This window comes from Dama dama, chromosome 12, assembly GCF_033118175.1.
Source record: "Dama dama isolate Ldn47 chromosome 12, ASM3311817v1, whole genome shotgun sequence".
Lineage (NCBI taxonomy): Eukaryota > Metazoa > Chordata > Mammalia > Artiodactyla > Cervidae > Dama > Dama dama.
In genome coordinates, this window is record NC_083692.1 from 80,775,694 (window position 1) to 80,794,731 (window position 19,038).

The 19,038-nt window shown below is 56.2% G+C and overlaps 2 protein-coding genes across 3 annotated transcripts; one reads left to right on the forward strand and one right to left on the reverse strand.

Annotated features, from left to right (window-relative positions):
- Positions 1-6: 6 nt before the first annotated feature.
- REC8 (REC8 meiotic recombination protein) lies at positions 7-10,342 on the forward strand. Its single transcript, XM_061157854.1, has 21 exons — positions 7-74; positions 4,471-4,823; positions 4,928-5,138; positions 5,239-5,307; positions 5,419-5,561; positions 5,646-5,721; positions 5,806-5,926; positions 6,635-6,719; positions 7,071-7,141; positions 7,356-7,449; positions 7,555-7,627; positions 7,705-7,796; positions 7,951-8,003; positions 8,322-8,468; positions 8,772-8,838; positions 8,926-9,086; positions 9,230-9,278; positions 9,535-9,601; positions 9,708-9,827; positions 9,903-10,009; positions 10,117-10,342. Exons 3-21 carry the CDS (start codon positions 5,083-5,085, stop codon positions 10,206-10,208), a joined length of 1,743 nt encoding a protein of 580 aa, XP_061013837.1. The 5' UTR covers positions 7-74; positions 4,471-4,823; positions 4,928-5,082; the 3' UTR covers positions 10,209-10,342.
- On the reverse strand, positions 10,301-19,037 carry IPO4 (importin 4). 2 transcript variants are annotated; one of them, XM_061157846.1, is made up of 30 exons: positions 18,723-19,037; positions 18,556-18,642; positions 18,283-18,362; positions 18,164-18,205; positions 17,620-17,749; positions 17,361-17,540; positions 17,047-17,112; positions 16,831-16,932; positions 16,661-16,744; positions 16,238-16,402; positions 16,082-16,135; positions 15,837-15,946; positions 15,447-15,555; positions 15,148-15,277; positions 14,831-14,944; positions 14,601-14,714; positions 14,249-14,369; positions 14,018-14,129; positions 13,794-13,906; positions 13,607-13,684; positions 13,465-13,522; positions 13,271-13,376; positions 12,989-13,182; positions 12,818-12,868; positions 12,310-12,435; positions 11,993-12,201; positions 11,754-11,886; positions 11,569-11,673; positions 10,788-10,857; positions 10,301-10,663 (listed from the first exon to the last, which is right to left on the reverse strand). In XM_061157846.1, exons 1-30 carry the CDS (start codon positions 18,897-18,899, stop codon positions 10,533-10,535), a joined length of 3,351 nt encoding a protein of 1,116 aa, XP_061013829.1. In that variant the 5' UTR covers positions 18,900-19,037; the 3' UTR covers positions 10,301-10,532. The 2 variants fall into 2 exon arrangements, 1 of the variants encoding a protein (XP_061013829.1); XR_009695168.1 differs by lacking the exons at positions 10,301-10,663; positions 10,788-10,857 and having other exon boundaries at positions 12,058-12,201.
- Position 19,038: the final 1 nt, after the last annotated feature.

Here is a 19,038-nt window from a genome sequence, read left to right on the forward strand (position 1 = left end):
TCTGCATCGGATTCATTGAGAGAAGAAGGCAGCAGGATCACAGGGAGATGATGGAGATGTCACCTGAGAGCAAGGTTCCCAAGCTCTCTTCCTGCTGGTGTCTCTGGGCCCCTCTCCCCTCATCCACCCACAGGTTCTGGCGAGGGAGTTGCCAGGCTCTGTGGGTTCTGGGCCCAGCTCTCTGTATCCTCTGGGCAACCAGGACTGGAGGGAGGGTTGGGGTCAGCCACCAAGAAGGGCACTGAGCCACCTTCTCTCATGGCAAAATCCAGGGTCCACAGCCCGTGGCTAGAGGCCTCTGATTCGGCCCAGGGTTGAACTCCTATCTGGAAGTCTCAATGAACAGACCTGAAACCACGAGCTCGAGGCCCTGGGGCCTGGCATGGGAGGACATCAGAGGGACGGGGGGCTGAGCCTCCTGTGCCCGGGGCAGATCATGTCCTGGTGCCTCTTCTCCCAGTATCTGGGGCACTGCCACCCTAACTGAAAGCTGCTCCCACGCTGGTCTCCTTACTCTGTCTGAGCCCCACGACAGACAACCTAACCTAGACTGCCACTGCTATTTGCGGGGATCCCAGGGGCCCAAATCCACCACCTCTCTCCCTTACCTCGTGTTTATCTTGCTCCCAAATTGGAAGTTCTTCCCAAGGCCACTGGTCCTCCTACCTCTCTGGACATTCACCTTCACCAAACTAGTTCACCACTTACCCAACTGCCATAGCCTCCGGCTTCCCCCCTTCCCATACAGGACACCAAATGGGCAGAGAAGGAACCTCCCAAACCAGCTCCTTCCTGTCATGTCACTTATATAAGCTTTGAGGGGTTCAGCTACATCGTTAAGTCTAGATAGATGTCTGGCTTCTTGAGGAAGTCCTTACTGTCTCACCTGACACGTCAGCGCTGCTCTGGAGCCTTCCTGCCTCCTTGGACCTTCCTTGTCCCTCCTGAGACGGGCACCTGCATAGGCAGTGAGGAAGTCGGGTGCTGAGTGCGCAGGTACTCAGGCCCTTTACTTCCTATTCCGTCATACTCCACCTCCAACCCATCAGCAGGTTCTAGCATCCCTTTCAGAATCTCTCCAGAATCTGGCCTCTGCTTCCCTCACTAAGACTGATTGTTCAACCACTGTTTTCTCCCATACCTCTTCTTTCCACTTCCTTCCACATCTTTACTGCTCCCACTCTTGTTCACCGTCAGTCCATTCTCAACACAGAAGAGATCCTCTTAACACATAAATCTTATCATGTCACTCCTCTGCTCAAAGCCCTCCAATAGTTTTCTGTTCACTCAGGGAAGAGCCCAAATCCTTTCCTTGGCCTCCAAGGCAATGTGACTCCTTTCCACCTTTTTAACCTCACCCCTTGCCATTCTTCTCCTTAGTCACTTTGCTCTAGGCTCCTTGAAACTGCCAAACACATTTCTGCCTCAGGACCTCTGCACTTGCTAAGTTGTTTTTTTTTTTTTAGTCTAAAACACTCTTCTTTCAGGTAAGCACATTGACTTGCCCCCTTTTCTTCAGAGAGCTTCCCTGAGCACCTGACCCAAATAGCACCCCTCACTACTCTATTCTCTTATGCGGCCTCATTTTTCTTCATAGCACAGATTATGACCTCATACATTTCTATTTGTCTATTTGATTATCATCCCTCTTTCCCTGTTCCTTGAGAACAGGGACTTATTTTGTTCGTTGCTACACCCCCAGTGCCTGGAGGACTGCCTGATACATGGTAGGCATGTAATAAATATTTGTTAAATGAATGAACAAATTACTGTATCCCTTATCTCTTAAACTAGGTTATAAGTGCCTTAAGGGCAGATGTCCCCAACTTTATCATATTTGTGCCCCAGTGTGAACTCTTAGGAACATTGGCAATATATGATCCAAACAATTTGTAAGTATCATGTAGAAACCAGTTTAGCCAAGCACCATGGAAGGATTGAGAACACTGGAATTCAAAAGAGTAGAGCTCCCAATCAGGCTGCCACATAGCTGTGTGGTCTGGCAGAAACAGTCTGTGTGGGCCTCTGTTTTCTCACCATGAAGACAAGTCTTGGACTAGATTTTGAAATCCCATTCAGCCTTAATATTCAGTGGTTGTAAATTTAGGGCAATTGTACATTCATTTGACAAATGTTTGCTAAGTTTCAGGCACTAAAGGAAAAAACAAGACCCCAATCTTAAGAGTTCCTGGATTGAAGGAACAAAATAATATAGGGTTGGTTTGGCTCTAATAAGAGCTGAGTGTTTTTTTAATTGAACTACAGTTGATTAACTATTGTTTTAGTTTCAAAAGTACTAAACAAAGTGGTTCAGTTATGTACATTTTTTTCAGATTCTTTCCATTATAGATTATTGCAAGACACTGAATATAGTTCTGCTATACAGGAGGTCCTTGTTTCTTTTCTATATAGTGGTGTGTATCTGTTAATCCCGCAATCCTAATTCATCCCTTCCTCCCCTTCCCCCTTTGGTAACCATAGTTTGTTTTCTATGTCTGTGAGTCTATTCCTATTTTGTAAAGAAGTTCATTTATGTTCTTTTTTAGATTCCACATGTGAGTGATATCATATAATATTTGTATTTCTCTGACTTCACTTAGATAATTTCTAGGTCCATCCATGTTGCTGCAAAAGGCATTTTTCATTCTTTTTTATGGCTGAGTAATATTCCATTGTATATGTGTGTGTGTATATATATATACCCCACATCTTCATCTGTTGATGGACACTTAGATTGCTTCCATGTCTTGCCTATTGCAAATAATGCTATGAACATTGGGGTATGTGTCTTTTCAAATTAAACTTTTTTTGTCTTTTTTGGAAATATGCTCAGGAGTGGGATTGCTGGATCATATGGTAACTCTATTTTTAGTTTTTCAAGGAATCGCCATACTGTTTTCCACTATGGCTGCACCAATTTACATTCCCACCAATAGTGTAGGAGGGTTCCCTTTACTCTACACCCTCTCTAGCACTTATTTGTAGACTTCAGTTATGGCCATTCTGATCGATGTAAGGTGATACTTCACGGTGGTTTTGATTTGCATTTCTCTAATAATGTTGAGCATATTTTCATGTGCCTGTTAGCCATCGGTATATCTTCTTTAGAGAAATGTGTATTTAGATCTTCTGCCCATTTAAAAAATATTTTTAAATTTTTATTTATTTTTGGCTGTGCTGGTCTTATTGCTGTGAATAGGCTTTCTCTAGTTGCAGTGAGTGGGGAGCTACTCTTTGCAGTGTATGGGCTTCTCATTGCAGTGACTCTTCTTGTTGCAGAGCATGGGTTCTAGGGCTCATCAGCTCAGTACTGGCCCATGGGCTCAGTAGCTGTGGCACATGGGCTTAATTGCTCCATAGCATGTGGGATCTTTCCAGACCAAGCACGGAACCAGTGTACCCTGACCACTGGACCACGGGAGAAGTCCCCTTTTGCCTGTTTTTTTTATTGGATTGTTTGTTTTTCTGATACTGAGTTGTATGAGCTGTTTGTATACTTTGGAAATTACGCCTGTGTTGGTCACATCATTTGCAAATATTTTTTTCCCATTCTGTAGGCTTTTTCTCTTTTGTTTATGGTTTCCTTTGCTGTTCAGAAGCTTCTAAGTTCCATTAGGTTCCATTTGTTTATTTGGGGGTTTAATTTCTTTTGCCTTGGAAGGCTGATCTAAGAAAATATTGCTCCAATTTATGTCTGACAATGTTTTCCCTCTCTTCTCTTGGAGGAGTTTTATGGTGTCATGTCTTATTTAAGTCTTTAAGCCATTTTGAGTTTATTTTTGTGTATGGTGTGAAAAGCTGAGTCAGAGACAGAAGCATGCCCTGGAGTCAAGGCTGGAAAGTATACTCTAGACCAAAGAAATGACCGTGCAAAGGCAGGAGGCATGGGGAAAGGAATATTTGTAACTACAACCATACAATTTATACTACACGAACAGTTGTTTGAAACAAACAGCTTTTGTTATGCTGATAAATATGCCCTACATCCAACAAAACTAAGATCTCAGCCAGGAGAACATTCACACCTGGGAAAGAGTCAGGAGAGGAATGCCTACAACCTAAGATGTTCAAGTTGAAGTGACTTGACAAGTCCCTCACCGCTTGTTGTGAGATCTTTCTTCCCCATCGACCTGTGGTGGCTCCAAGGCCACCTCACACCCGTTCACCATAGGCCTTAGGCTGGGCACAAAAGTAGACCAACCACTTGCTGCTCGGTAGGATTCGGAAAAGGGGTAAGGTCTAACTGCAAGGCAGGCGCCCTAAACAGGGCCTGGAGATTGCCCTTGGCATGACGCAACCTTCTCGGCTAGTTGAAGCACCCTTGTTGCCAGGCTCGGTGCTCGGAGTCTCCTCCCCACTCATTGGTCCATGGAGAAGCACCTCCGAGGTACCCCTGTCACCCGGGCGAGGATGAGAGCCCATTGGTCCAGACACCTCACAATCCCTCCACCCTCCCCCCACCGCCTGCAGGGTTCGTCCCATTGGTTGCTGCCTGCCTCGGGAGCCCCCTGTTGCCTCGGGCCAGGCAACTTAGCGCCCCCAACGAGCGCCCCCAAGTTGACCCTGTTCCCCATTGGCTGCTCTGGAGACCGCGCCATCTAATGAGGAGCAAAGTGCAAAGCTCCAGAGCACGCGCTCCCCGCGGCGGGATCTAGGCTGCAGGAGCGGACCCGGCAGCGGCCGAAGCTGCGCAACAGTCAGCTGCCGGGCCTGTCTGCAGAGGACACCCGTTCTCCCTCGGACCCGGCCTGGGTTGCAGCTTGGACCTTCTTCCTTCGCGAATCTTTGCATCTGCAACCTGGAACCCAACCTGCACGGCTCCCGTAAGTTCGAAGCTCCCACGCGGTGTGCAGACTGGCTCAGGGCTGACGTATATCCAGTCTGTGTCTCCGTTTACTTATCCCCTTAATCGTTTATCCACCCATAGTTCATCGGTTCCTTTATTTGGCATTCGGGGTCCACCTGCCTCGCCACCTGTCCACATCCTTCTCTCCGACGGTTTGGGGAATTCTGTACCCTGAAGAAGTTGGATTGAGATCTGAACGGGAGTGGTGTAGCCGAGGGTGAACCCCTGGAGGGACCATGTTCTATTATCCCAATGTGCTTCAGCGCCACACCGGCTGCTTCGCCACCATCTGGTAAGGGCGGGCCCGGCCAGGGCGGGTGCTCCGGAGGGGACAGCCAGGGGTCCCAGCCTGAGGGCTCCCCCTCCACCTACACCCCTCATTCTTCTTCCAGGCTGGCAGCGACGCGGGGCACCCGGTTGGTGAAGCGCGAATACCTGAAGGTGAATGTGGTGAAGACCTGGTAAGGCCCGGAAAAGAGTGGCCCAGGGCTGGGGTGGGTTAGGGGATGGCTTGGGCTGGGCAAGGCTGTAGGTCTCTGGTGCAGCGGTGATGGGATACGCTGTTCCCCCAGCGAGGAAATCCTCAATTACGTGCTGGTGCGAGTTGAGCCCCCGCTGCCGGGCGCGCCGCGGCCCCGCCTCTCGCTCTACCTCTCGGCGCAGCTCCAGATCGGCGTCATCCGGGTCTACTCTCAACAATGCCAGTACCTCGTAGGTAAGGCTGGAAGGCTCGGGTGGAGGGCAGTGCCGAGGGCTCCTCCCCTGGGCGGGCACTGTAGCTTGCCCTCCCTGACCACAGAAGACATCCAGCACATCCTGGAGCGCCTGCACCGTGCCCAGCTGCAGATCCGCATTGATATGGTGGAGACTGAGCTGTGAGTGCCTCCCTGGGGCTGGGACCACCCGGTCTTTGGAAGGGAACTTGGCCTCAGTCCTTGACAGCCCACTGTCTCCCTCAGACCCAGCCTGCTGCTGCCTGACCACCTGGCCAGGATGGAGACTCTGGAAGATGCTCCAGACCCCTTTTTTGGGATGATGTCTGTGGATCCCATGCTGCCCGATCCCTTTGATATCCCTCAGGTAGGTCTCCTCCCCCTCGGACACCTCAGACTGATGAGCTGACAGCGCAGAGGGGCGTGTTCTTTCTGTGCCAGTCTAACACCAGGGCTGGGGGCAGGTGGGGGCCTGCTCCAGTTCTGCCCCACAGCCGTCATGGTGGACCTATCCAGACAAGCCTGCTGCACTTACCTATTCAGGACCAACCTAGAGACAGCTTTTGTCTTCACACCATTCCTAGAGCCGAGGCCCCAATCCAGGCCCTCAGTGTCCCTCGGCACTGGATTTTCCATGTCCTTGTCCATCCACTCCTAACACCCCTACAGCTTAGACAAGCTTTTATTGAAGTGTAGTTGATTTACAATATTGTGCTGGTTTCAGCAGCACAGCATTCTTTGTGCCAGCTTTTGCTGGGGTCATACACAAACTTGTCTCCCCACTAGACAATATACTCAAGATCAAGGATCTTTTGTTTCCTCTGTCCCTGATAACACTTGACCCAAGGATGCAGTACTTCTTTCACAAAGTGACCCAGGCTAGATAATTGGGCTGGGGCAGGAGTGGGAGGAAGGGGAGCTGGATGGTGAGTGGGTTTACCCTGCATGCTGCTGTTAGTGCCACAGAATTAGGCATAAAGGGGTGTCACTGTTCATTGTCTGAATAAGGTTGTGAAAGTGGGGGAGCAGGGCACTGAAGCTGAATCCGATCTTTTGTTCCCATCCCTTCCCAAAGGTTCGACACCTTTTAGAGGCTGTGACCCCAGAGAAAGTTCCTGAAGAGATCCCTCCTGAAGTCCCTGCAGAGCCTCCGAAGCCAGGTGAGCAGAGACCCTTCTTTCTGGTGAGAGGCAGAGGAACGCCCAAGGGCTGAAGAAATAACTGTTTTTGAGCTTCTTTCAGGAGCAAGGCCTTGGGAGGGGCACTTACAAGATTCTTACGATTGGAATTATTATCCCCATTTTACAGATGAGGAAAGTGAAGCCCATAGTGGTTAAGCAATGTGTCCTGGGTCAGACTGCCAGTGACTGGCCAGGGCCTGACTAGAACCCAGGTTGGCTTGACTCTAGAGTCTGTTTTTGCCTTACACACATGGGTGTGGGGACTTGAAAAGAAACAGAGGCTGTAAAAAAAAAGAGAGAGAGGCTTGTGTGACTTGCCTCCCCCTCCAGAAAGGATTCGGGTCACCCCGGAAGCCATCACGATCAAGGAGGCAGAGCCTATACGTATGCTGCGGATCGAGGTGAGCTGTTCCCCTGCACAGAGCCCAAGGCCCGAGTCCTGCGTCTGATGGCCCAGGCCCCCTGTACCTGCTCCTTCTGCCCCTAGAGTCCTACCTTCTTGCCTCCGTTTCTCTACCCCGTCCCCCAACGCCTGAGTACCCACAGGCTTCTTCAGCCTGGCCTGGCCTGGTCCTGTGGCATGTCTCAGACAGAAACGGGCACCTCTCCTGACAGGGTGAACGGGAACTCCCAGAAGTCAGCCGCCGAGACTTGGAGCTGCTGATTGCTGAGGAGGATGAAGCCATCTTATTAGAGGAACGTCGGCTAGGTAGGACCCACCTGGCGCTGGACGGTCAGACCCCAGGCACTGGCTGTCTGGGCCAGGCAATGTTCACATCTCTTCTGTGTTCTAAGCTTGATCCTCTCTTCACAGAATTCAAAGAGGAGCCCTGGGCCCCAGAGGCGGAGATCACAGTACCCCCGCCCTCACCTGCAGCTCTTGTAGGGTAAGGCCAGGAGCCCTGGGCCAGGTAGGGGTCAGCGCTGGGAGGGTGTTTTCATCCTCTTGCCCATTTCCCCTCAGGGTGGAGGAGGCAGCAGAGCCACTTCCCAGCCGGGTCCTGGCCCCAGAAGAGCTGAAGCTGGTAGGCTGGGAGCCAGAGGTCCCACTTCCTGGTGAGTACCCACCAAACCAGGGTCCTTCCTGGGGGTCCCAGCACAGCTGCTGCAGGCAACACCCTGTAATCCAACTCACTGAAGGGAGGACCCTCTAGCTTCTCACCTGGGTGGCTTTGAGGTCAAAGGGTGTGGACCTAGACTGTTGTTGCAGAGGTGACGCCCCCGCCGGAGCTGCGTCTGCCACCCGTCCCAGTCAGCCCTGAGGTGAGTGGTGCCCCTCCACACTGCCTCCTCTGCCAGAGCTCCTCACCCATTTTCAGTTTCCTCAAGGCCCCTGCTGGCTTCCACAGGCCTTTGTGCAAGTTTGTACAAGGTAGCCTGATCCACACCACATTTTATCCAGCCTGCACTTCCCAGATGGGAACCTCATACAGTGGGGGCTGCACCCCCTCCGAGTCCCCACTCAAGCCCTTCGTCAGGGCACCTCTAGGGATTGGGAGTGTGGGGCCTGTTTACAGTCCACCAGGACCTCAGCAAAGAGTGTAATGGGTAGCCTTGCCCCCACCTCCCCTCCCCATTCAGTTGAGGAGGCCCCCAGTCGCCCCACCTCCCAGGGGCCCACCAGCTCGCCGTCGCCGTCGCCAGTTGTTATTCTGGGACGAGGAGACTCAGATCTCTCGGAAGGAATTCCAGGAACAAATGCAAACCAGAGCCCACTGCAGGGAGTGTGTGAGTACACCCCAGTCTCTGGAGGGATGGAGGGAGACAGGTGCATGCTGGGCCATCTAAACTCCTGGGGGAATCTTGAGAACAGTCCCCAAAACGCATGGCTTGGGGAGCTGCCCACACACCCCTTTGTGACCCTGCCTAGCACATCCAAGGGCATCAGTTGAAAATCATTTTAACAATGAGCAGAGCAGGCAGGTGCATGAGCTTGGAAGAGCTGGAAGGCCAGAGGCCCTGGAACGAGGCATTACAGGTAAAGGGCCATGGCTCCTTCCTAACCAGTTTTCTGGCCTTCTCTGCACACAGCCAATGGTGCAGCCTCCTGAGAGGATGATCAGGAGCCCCGCGGAGCTGTTCCGAAACCCGACTTACTGTGAGGAGTGGTGGGAGCTGGTGTAGGGTACCCCCCACACCCCTATTCCTCACACCTGAACCCCCTCCCTGCTGCCCCTCTCCACAGCTGGCTGGCTACCCTCAGAACTGCTGGCTTTCTGGACCCACTGTGCCCAGCCACCTCCAAGGGCACTAAGGCGAAGGCTGCCTGAGGAGCTAGAAGAGGCTGAGAGGGAGGCAGCGGCTGAGGAGGAGAGGAGAAAGGCTGAGACTCCGAGCGATATTGAGGTAGCGGCCCCCTCAGTCCTTCCTGGAACCCCGTCTGCTCTGAGCTTCCACAGGCCGCCTTCTGCCCACATGAGCCAACAGGCCTGCCTTACCCCTGCCCCAGGTGTGACGCTTGGGGCCTTAGTTCTCTCTCTCTTCCCCAGGTCCTGAGGGAGGCCCTGGAGCCCAGTGGGCCCCTCATGGTATCTTCTGGTAAGTACCTGGAGAAGGGGCAGTGGAGACCACCACTCTAACCTCTGTCCTGGGAAAGTGGAGCCCCAGTTGCTGACAGTTCTTGTCAGTGCATTTAACATAAGGACTCACAGACTGATTATCTTCATTCCCCTCCCTGCCAAGTGCCGTAAACAAGTCACCGCCCGCTGTGGCACCCAGTTGGGCCAGATGACCCCAAATCCCGACTGTTCCGATGCAAACAGACCCGCTCAGGACACTCCCCTTTCCCTGACAGAGATCTCCCTAGAAGCAGCTGAGGAGGAGAAGTCCCGCATCAGCCTCGTGCCCCCGGAAGAGCGGTGGTGAGCAGCAGCCGGCCTGCAGCCCTGGCCAGGAGGGGGAAGCAGTAGGATGGGGCTGTCACCGCCACCTCCTCCCCTGCTCTGTCCAACTTGTGTGTTCTTCTAGGCCCTGGGTGGAGGCGGAGCAGCCAGAGGCCCCTGCGCTGCCCGTGGTGCCTGAGCTCCCTGAGGTGCCCGTGGAGCTGCCCCCCGAGCCCGAGCTGCTCTCGCCGGAGGCTGTGCACAGGTACCAGGAAGGACATCCCTCCGTGGGTGGCCGGGGCTGCGGCCTCACTTGATGGTTCTTGGTTCTTGACCCCAGGGCAGTGGCGCGGGAGCTGCAGGCCAACAGGGAGCCCGACTTCAACAGCCTGGTGCCGCCTCTCAGCCCCCGCAGGATGGCCGCCCGGGTCTTCTACCTGCTCCTGGGTGAGTGAGGAGCGTGTGTGCCCATGTGGAGGGTGGGGAGCGGACACACGGGCCAGAGGCTGTGGTAGGGACTCCTCTGACCAGCCCCCTCCTCCTCTGTTGACCAGTGCTGGCCGCGCAGGAGATCCTTCGTGTCAAACAGGAGGAGCCATACGGGCGCCTTCTGATCCAGCCAGGGCCCCGATTCCACGACAGTTAAGAGCCAGTTTACAAAGCTGCCAGGCAACCAACTACATCACACTGTGTCCTTCTGAATGTGTATCTCTGTACTTCCTGCTCCTAGAGCTACCGTTCAAGCAGAAAATAAACTGTCTTTATTAGAGAATGGTGTCACAACTCTGTATTGTCCCACAGCTCCAGCCCTAGGGGACATCCCCGTAAGGCAGCAAGTAGGGCTGGGACTCCAAGTGGCTATGAGGCCCAGGCCCAGAATCTTTGGTAAGGCTTAAGCTGGAACTGGGCTGAGAGCTGGTCTTGGGCCTGGGCGGGCTCTGTTCTCTCCAGCCCAGCTGCAGCCCACAGTCTAGGTGAGGCCCAGGACGGCCTGGAGCTCCTGAGCCTTGTCACCAGGCAGGGAGCCCAGTGCTGAATGGAAGCTGTCGGTGTGCTGTTTGGCCAAGAACTTGAGGAGAAGCAGCAGCGCCGCCTTGGTGTCTGGGTGGAGAGTGAAGAGGGAGATGTCTGCGGAGGACTGGCCCCCAACCCTAGCTGCCCCAGGCCCTCCGAGTCCTGCTGTTCCCCGCCTCCCCCCAGTCCTGCCCATAACTGCCATCCTCACCTGATGGGATCTTGTTCTCGGCCAGGATGAGGCTGTAAATACGAAGGAGCTCTGGAGCCACGTCTACAACCTGTGGGAAAAGATGGGCCGGCTAAGGGGCAGAAGAACCTCTGGGCCCCAGCACTGGGGTGGGCAGGAAGAGCCCCAGAGAGGCAGTCTCCCACCTGAGCTGTTTGAGCCTGACACTGATTAACAGACATCCCAAACAACTGTGAACCCTGAGAAGGACCCATGAAACAGGGTAGTAGTAATTTTGAAGGGGGAAGAGGGGTAGCGGGAGGATGGGACTGTGACCACAGATAACTGAAATCATGGCCTCAAAACCAAAAGGAGCTCAGACACTCAGGAGCTCCACCAACACAGTCTCTGAAGGTGTGCGACAGAGGTGATAGACACAGGAGCACTGGGACATGGTTCCAGAGCTAGCCACTTGGTTCAGGTAAGTTGTATTCAGAAAGCAGAGCTCTCTGATTAAAATGGGAGGTGGGGTGGCCCAGTAGAACCAGGCTTCATGGAGCACAGTCTGAAAGAGCCGTGGTCTAGGAAATCAGTTTATGAAAGCTGGGATTTCTGGCTCAGAACAGAGGGTGGAAACAAAGCCTTCCTGGGGAAAAATGCTACGTGGTGAGAGGAAGCCCCTTCTCTCGCATTAAAGGCCTGGCTGCCAATCCTGGCAGACTAATGAGAAAGCTGGGAAGAGCAGCTTCAACGGACGCTAACTCTGCCCATCAATGAGACTAGAGCATCAAGCCCTCTGCAAGGGCCCCAGGGTCGGGGTTACCTGGTCAGGGCTGCTCTGGTACAGGAAGCTGAAGAGATGCCCCATGGTGACCCACTCCTCCAGGTCTTCCTTCAGTGGCAGGGCGTGCAGCAGCGGGGCCAGCACCTGGACACACGGAAGACTCTGGCCCCTGGCCCCGCACACTCCGCAGCTCCCTGGCCTTGCCTGGTGCCCCCCAACCTTACCTGGGGCTCCGGTTTCCTCGTGGGGCTGGCCATCAGCAGGCGGGCAAGTGCCCCACAGATGTTGTCATGGACACGATCATGGCGTTCTCGTGCCAGGAGGGGCAGCAGGAGCCCCAGCAGTTTGGGGAAGTGTCTGGTCCAAAGTCAAGGAACAGGCACACGGGCAGACTGCTCCCCTCCCTAACCCCAGGGCCATGCTCCCAACCGCATCCAGGCCCCCTCCTACAAACTGAGGATACTCCTGGGCAGGGCGACCCCCGTGCTCTGCCAGCACGCCCAGTCCAAAGATAGCATTACTTCGTACCTCGGGGTCTGCCTCCCGGGAGGCACTCAACAGCACGGGGAATAGCCGGGACACAAACTGGGCCGACGCAGCACCCAGGCCTTGAATGGACTCCGCCAGTGTTCCCACTGCAAAAGACTTCTCTGCCACTGTGCAGCCCTGCTTCTGGTGAGGGGAGGAGTGCTAGTCAGCCTGGGACGGGGACAGATAGGGGAGGAGGGCACTGGGGCCTGGGAGGAACAGGGTTGGAAGTCAAGAGAACAGAGCACTCACCGTCTTGCAGAGCAGTAATGGCAGGAAGCCAGCAAAGAAGGGGGCAAAGGCGTCTCCCCCGGCCGCAGCTGCCAGGGCAGGGATGGCCTCACCAGCATGCTCCAGCAACATGGCATCATATTCAGCCTGTGGGGCCAAGTCAGAGGCTGGAGTGCCAGGGCCAGCTCTGAGCCTGGCAGCAGCTCCCATCATGCCAACTACAGGTGGTCGCCCTGAGGGCTGCCCTTAATTGACAGGACTAGGGGCCCCTCCCAGGCTAGGTTGGTTTGCAGCCCAGCCTTTCCTCCTTCCTGGTTCTCCTATTCCCATCCATTGACCCAAGCCTGCCCCAAATCCCCACCGCCAGGAAGCCTTCCTTGAATCTCCACTGCCTCAGTTGGAGCAGGGTGGGTTGTTCAGAGCCACTATTAATCTCTGAGCAGCCCCTGTACCCCCAGGCCAAGGCCAAGTGCACTGTCCGCCTGCCCCATGGGGATGACCTGGTCCCGTTTGCACCCACAGTTCTCACCTGGTCCTCCTCCTCCTCCTCCTCCTCCTCATCAGTGTCCTGACAGGCTGTCTGCGGGAAAGGGCGCTCAGCTCAGTCTGGGCTCTCCAGCCCCTTCCCGTCTCCATGGGGTGGAAGGAGGGGGATGTCTCTGACCAGCCCCACCCAGGGCCACCTCCTCACCCTCCTCACCTTCCTTTGCAGCACAGCTTTGAGCGCCTGGCAAAGCTCAGCAAGCCGCCCAGGGGGCTGCAGTGCCAGACCGCCACAGCTGCGCAACATCACCGTCAGGGCCTCCAGCACGGCCATCACCACCTGGCGCTCTCGCTCCCCGTGCACCGCCTGCAGGTAGGACGGCACCACCCGGGCCAGCGCGGCCTGCAGGGCTGGGGACACGATTGGCTGAAGCCCTGGTCAGGCCCTGCCCCCTCCCCACCCACCCCGTTTCCAGGGGCCCCATCCTCCTCTTCTCACCAGCAGTGTTGGATTCCGAGGGGCAGCTTTGACAAGCTTTGTGCAGTGCGCAGCAGAACTGACCCAGGGCCTCGTGGGCCGCCTTCCGCACGTTCAGGTGAGGGCACTGCAGCATGAGGGGCAGGACGTGCATGCTGTGTGCAGGGCCAACCTGAGCCCTCTGACCCTGCTCACCGGCCCACCAGCCCACTCACCTCCAGCAGTTTGAACACTTCTTCAAAGACAGTCTCCATATAAGGAAGGAAGGCAACACTGTGGACAGACAGACAGACACACCACCATGGAGAAGAGGTTCCCAGGAGGGGTTCCCAGTGCTGGGGAAGGGCTGATGCTCACCTGGTATTCACGGAGATCTCCCCCAGGGCAGCACAGGTGTCTTCCTTCTCATCGAAGAAGGCGTTTCCCACACTGTATCTAGAGTAAGGCGGGGAGGCGGCAGCAATCAGGTGCCAATGAGAGCAGAGCTGTCCCTGGGCCCCTGTCTCAGCCAGGACTCCCTGGACCAGAAGGGCAGCCCCCTCACCCTGAGATCTCTGAGTCATCCTCTTCTTCGTCATCCTCCTCCATGAGCTCCTCTTCCTCACCACTGCTTTCATCGTCAAAAAGGAGGAATGTGCAGCTTCCATCGTACTGAGGCTGGATGGGGAGGCCCAGCAGGGACTTCAGCTCAGCTGGGCCCTGGAGAGAGCTCCCATCCCAGGGGTGGCCTTCCCCCACTGGCCCACACCCCCCCGACCTTCCACTCACCACAATGCCCTCGGTGGAACGCAGTGACAGCAGCATGAGTGTGGTGATCTGTGGCAGGTGGGGAGCCAGGCTCTCACCCATTAGCCCTGATAAGGCTGCAAATAGGCTGTACCTGGAAGAGGCAGGTGGAGGCTGCATAGTCCTGCTTGCTGTAGCCAGGCTGAATGGGGGAGCCCGGGGAACCCATGGTCCAGAATGGGAGGTGTGGGGGCAGGGTGAGGGCTCACTCACGTGCAGCGCCGCAAGTCAGGGTCGTCTACCTGGTCGCACAGGCCCAGCCCCAGCTGGCAGCATTCCTCAGCCAGGGGCCTCATGGGCTCCCCTACTGCTCGTACCAGCACCCCAAGCGTCTCTGCAGAGGCAAGGGCATGGTTAGCACCAGGAGCTCTAGGCTAGAGGTGTGCAGGGCCAAGGCTTGGGGAACCAGAGGTAGCTGAGGGGGATTAAGAAACCCCTCCCACCCCTGGGTACAGCGCGAGGGAAGGGAGACACCTGTGCTGCCCCGGAGCCCATTGCTGTGAACATCAGGGGAGCATCGGCCCCTCCCCGGCCCCGGGAAGCCTGCCAGGAGCCCGTCACTCACCCAGGCTCTGGATCCGAACAGGCTGCAGGTCCTCGTGGTTCGTCAACAGGAACTCCCGCAGATGCTCCACGATGGTGGGGAAGTAGGGCAGCATGGAGGCCTGGGCAGCCGTGGCTGTGGGTGGGAGGACAGACTCAGAGCCCGCGGGTGAGCCGGGATCACCTGCCACAGGCACCGTGAGTGAGTGAACGGCGTGAACCCCGGGCGCCCACCTCCGGCCTCCGACTCACCAATGGCTCCCAGGGCGCTCACAGCCAACTCCTTGGACCGGGAGCTGCTGGGGGTCCTCAGAGGCTGCAACATACACTCCATAAGCTCCGGAAGGTAGGGCTGCACTTTAGGCCCTGTGGGAAAGGGCACCCCTCCAGCAACCAACCAAGGTCCTCATGCCTGCCCCTGGCCAACCCGCCTTGTGGCCCCACCGCGCGGGTCTCCCTACCACACCTGTCCCCACCACAGGCAGCGGCTCACGGGGCTGCACACCCTGCCCTTTCAGCCAAAACCACAGCCCCGTCCACTCCCTCACACCCCCAAATGCCCTGATTACCTAGGTTCTCCACGAAGTTCTCCAGGGCATAGCAGGCCTTGGCCAGGTGATGTGTGTGCCCAGGAGGCACTGACTTTAGATAGGCGAGCAGCAGTGGCATCACCTCCCCAGAATAGCTGCTGATGTGGGGCTGGGGGGGAGGAGAAAGGGAGTCTGAGTCAGCCTACCTGCAGGGCACGTGTCTAAGTGCTGAGAGCAGCAGGTATGCAGAAGGATGAGCTGGTCCCTGGGACAGGGCAGGGGGTTGGGGGGGCGGTGGGAACTCTGGAATGGTGGCTGCCCACTGTGGCCTTGCTGACCTGTAAATTCTCTGAGAACTGGCCCAGAGCAAAGAGCGCGGCATTGCGCACAACCTGCGATGGGTCCTCCAGACTCTTGCAGACGATCTGCAGCAGTGGGGGCAGCAGTCTGGATGGGGCAGGACAAGAGGATGGAGTCTGAGGGGCAGGACCTGAGATCCCTGGGCTGAGCCAGGCTGCTCAGCCTGGGAAAACCAAGCCTTCTGTCACCAGACGGTAAGCACCAGCCACCGGGGTATGCACATTTATCTGCCAGATCAGGATGTTTGAGAGGAAGGGCAGATGCTACTGATGATGAGGCTGAAGCACAAGCGCAGCCCAGGACTGCCGTGGGCACTGTGGTCCTCCTCACCATGGCCCACCCTCACTCCAAGACAGGGGAACAAACACCTCTGCCTGATATGGTCGCCGGCTCCGTCGGAGAGCACCGCCAGTACCAGGAGCCCAGCCTTACGCTGGTATGGGCTCTGGCTCCGCAAGGCCTCTTCCAGCATGGGCATCTAGGGAAGCAGATGGCAGTCTCCTGAGACCCCAGCAAGAGCTTGCCACGCCTACCAGAGCCCAAACACCCTCAGCCTCAGGGGGACTAGGCAAACCCGGGGTTAGGAGCAATGGAAGGACAGAGCCACACTTACCAGCAGGGGACAGAGCTTCTCAGGAGGCAAATGGAGTGCCAGCATGTCCACGACCTGGAATAGGACAGGAAGACCTAGCCGGACTCCCATCTCTGCCCCGCGACCTTCTCCAACCACCTCACACCCCAGCCACCAGACCCTCCACATTTATCCCACCTGAACAGCAAAGTGCTTGGGGGTCTCCCCCACCAGCCCAGGATCCAGCTCTTCCTCCTCCACATCCTGGTCCTCAGGATCCAGCTGGCCCATGGGGGGCTCGGCAGCCATGATGGGAAAAAGGGTGTGCAGCAAGGGTGGCAGGAAGCGATTCTTCAGCAAGGCCTGAAGGGGAAGGATGAAAGGGTGTCCCCTGAGAATCTGCTCCCACGATGGGCTCAAATTTAAAATTCTAGCCTTCCAGGCTACAAGGGGTCCAGCAGGAGATTCCCAGTCCCCAAGCCAAGAGCTGGGCTGAGTCCAGACCAAATCTAGAACACCTTAGCTATGGTATTTTACATATCCCCCAAAAGACAGCAAGCCCCAAGAGTGAGACAGAGGAGGAAATGGGGCTGGATTGATGTGTGTCAGAAGGCAACTCACCTTGCTCTTGACTTTGACCAAGAAAGTGAGGCAGCAAAGAATACGCACACGTATTGCATCGCCCAGGGCTACGTTTCTAGCCACCTGCCCAGAGACCAGCTCAAATCAGAAACAGGCAAGGAAGCTCCCAGCAGAACGAGCAGCAAGGACAGTGCCAACCCCAGGCTCACCTCCAGGCAGAACGTGAGGACCTCTGTGAGGTGCGAGCTGATGATGGGCACCTCTGACTCCAGCAATTCATCCAGGGCCTCCATGGCCTCACAGGCTTTTGCCTGCCAAACAAAGAAGTCACAGGCTTATTTATTATGCTCTTCTTTAGTGGATCAGGCTGAACACTCCTGCAACTCTCACTCCTTCCGACAGAGCTCCCACCCAAATGTCCTTACTTCATCTATAGGGATCAGAGTTTGCACAGCCACGATGAGCTTGGGCACCAACATCCGCGCAAGAGGCTGGAGGACACAAGATGAGATGAATCACAGAAAGCATGACACAGCCTCATCTCCAGCCCCAGAAACTGTCCGCTTCCTCAAAGTCTGGACATAGGAGGAGTCCAGGCACAGCCACCCACAGGATCCCCTCTCAACTGTTAGGCAGAACAAAAACCAGGGAAAGAATCTCAAGTAGATCTGCGTCCGCTAGGGGAAGGACATGAAAGCCCAAGGACGGGAACCAAGGAAAATAAGGGCCCGCATCTCACCACATCATCAATGCCGAGGTAAGGGGCCATGGTGGTCAGAGTGCGCAGGGAATAGAAGAGGAGCCCAGGAGAGCCCACCTCACCAAGGGTCTCATTCAGAAGTCGGAGAAGCTCCCGGTGGTGGGGTCGGAAGGCCTCAGGTCGGGAGGTCACCACCACACTTAGAAGCAAAAGCCCCATCTGCTCAGGAAGAAGGGTTGATAGCTTACAGTCTATCCAGCCTCTGGGTCCCCTCCCCCCACCAACCATGGGACAGTACCTCTCTCTCCCGGATGTGGGCGCTGTGTGTACTATGTTGAAGAAGCTGCAGGAGCTGAGGCCAGGCCTCCAGGCCTTCTTTTCGAAAAATGGCAGCTGAGAGCTGGGCCAGGCTAAGACTCACAGAATGCCTGCAAACAGGAGATTGCCCACCCTCAGTCACCCTCCAACTCCCCTTCTGTACACGATGGCTCCATCTCCCTAGGGTGGCCAGGAGAGAAACCTCCAGGTGTGCACAGATGGTCTCTGCCAAGTTGGGACACAAGACGGCAACTCAGAGAGAAATAGAAGCATGGTGGGGTTGACCTCATATTGAATTTCAATTCCATTCTTCTGACTCGAGTTTGCCAGACCATCACAGGCCACTCTCAAGAACTTTAGTCTTTAATACATTCTGAGAAAAATTCTTCCTCTCACCCTTGATCTAGAACCAAAGTCCCTGCCTCCCAAGACCCAGCCTAGAGCTGAAAAAGAAGGCAGAAACCGTGAAAAGATCTCAGCCTGGAGCCAGTTAGGACCCCGAGAGAAGGCAGGTTGGCACTTACTCTGTCTCTCTCTGGAGGACCGTCAGGACCAAGGACTTGATGCTGGAACACAGGTGGCAGAAGATTGGTACCCAGAAGCCGCCTCAGCCTGGCCCTGCCCCGCCCCTGGCCCAACCCACCTCTCCCGTTGCTCAGCCGCCAGCCGACGCCAGCGGGTGCTCAGTCGTCTGCGGGTCAGTACGGCCGCGAACTGGCGGATCTGAGACGAGGAAGCAGATATGTGAGGGACCGGACCGGGACGAGGAAGCAGGCGTTTGGGGGTCCGGGGGAAGGACGAGGAAGCCGGCGTGTGAGGACCGGGGCAGGAAGATGCTGAGCGGATGGCCGAGGACAGGAGCTAGGACTTGACATGTGGCGTACTACAGCTCAGCAGGAAGGGCCAGAAGCCTCACCTGAGGGTCACCCGCTGAGGCCAGCAGGTCGCAGAGCGTGGACAGGGAGGCGGGGTCCCGAAGAGCGGTCTGGAGCTGTTCGGTGGCCTGGGAAGAGCCTGAGGGTCAGAGTCGGGCCGTTCCCGAAATCCCCTACTCGCCCTGGCCCGGTCCTGCCTGCCCCGTACCCGACGGATGCGCTCGGTGTCCGGCAGCAGCAGCTCCCGCAGGATCTGTTCCAGGCCGGCGGGCTCCATGGCAGCAGCGGAGCCGCGGCTGCGAGACCGGGAAGGGGGGAGGGACAGCACGTGGAGGCTCTGAAATCCGCTTCCGGCGGAAAAGGCGTTGCTCCGCGCCCCTCCCATCACCAGGGTGATTCAACTCCAGCGGAGCGGCGGAGTTCGGGCTCCGCCACTTCCGTTGGGTCGAGCGCCGGCTGAGCCGCGGAAACAGGGCCCTGGTAATATAAGTTCCCACAGCGGACGGTTCCCAAGCTCCGCGGAG

Coding starts and splice junctions, on each gene's coding strand:
- REC8 (XM_061157854.1), top strand. CDS start 5,083: ATGTTCTATTATCCCAATGTGCTTCAGCGCCACACCGGCTGCTTCGCC. Junction 5,562..5,645: donor ACAATGCCAGTACCTCGTAG/GTAAGGCTGGAA, acceptor CCCTGACCACAG/AAGACATCCAGCACATCCTG. Junction 5,927..6,634: donor ATCCCTTTGATATCCCTCAG/GTAGGTCTCCTC, acceptor CCCTTCCCAAAG/GTTCGACACCTTTTAGAGGC.
- IPO4 (XM_061157846.1), bottom strand. CDS start 18,899: ATGGGAGGGGCGCGGAGCAACGCCTTTTCCGCCGGAAGCGGATTTCAG. Junction 15,947..16,081: donor AGAAGCTCTGTCCCCTGCTG/GTAAGTGTGGCT, acceptor CTGCTTCCCTAG/ATGCCCATGCTGGAAGAGGC. Junction 12,869..12,988: donor AAGCTGTGCTGCAAAGGAAG/GTGAGGAGGGTG, acceptor CCTTTCCCGCAG/ACAGCCTGTCAGGACACTGA.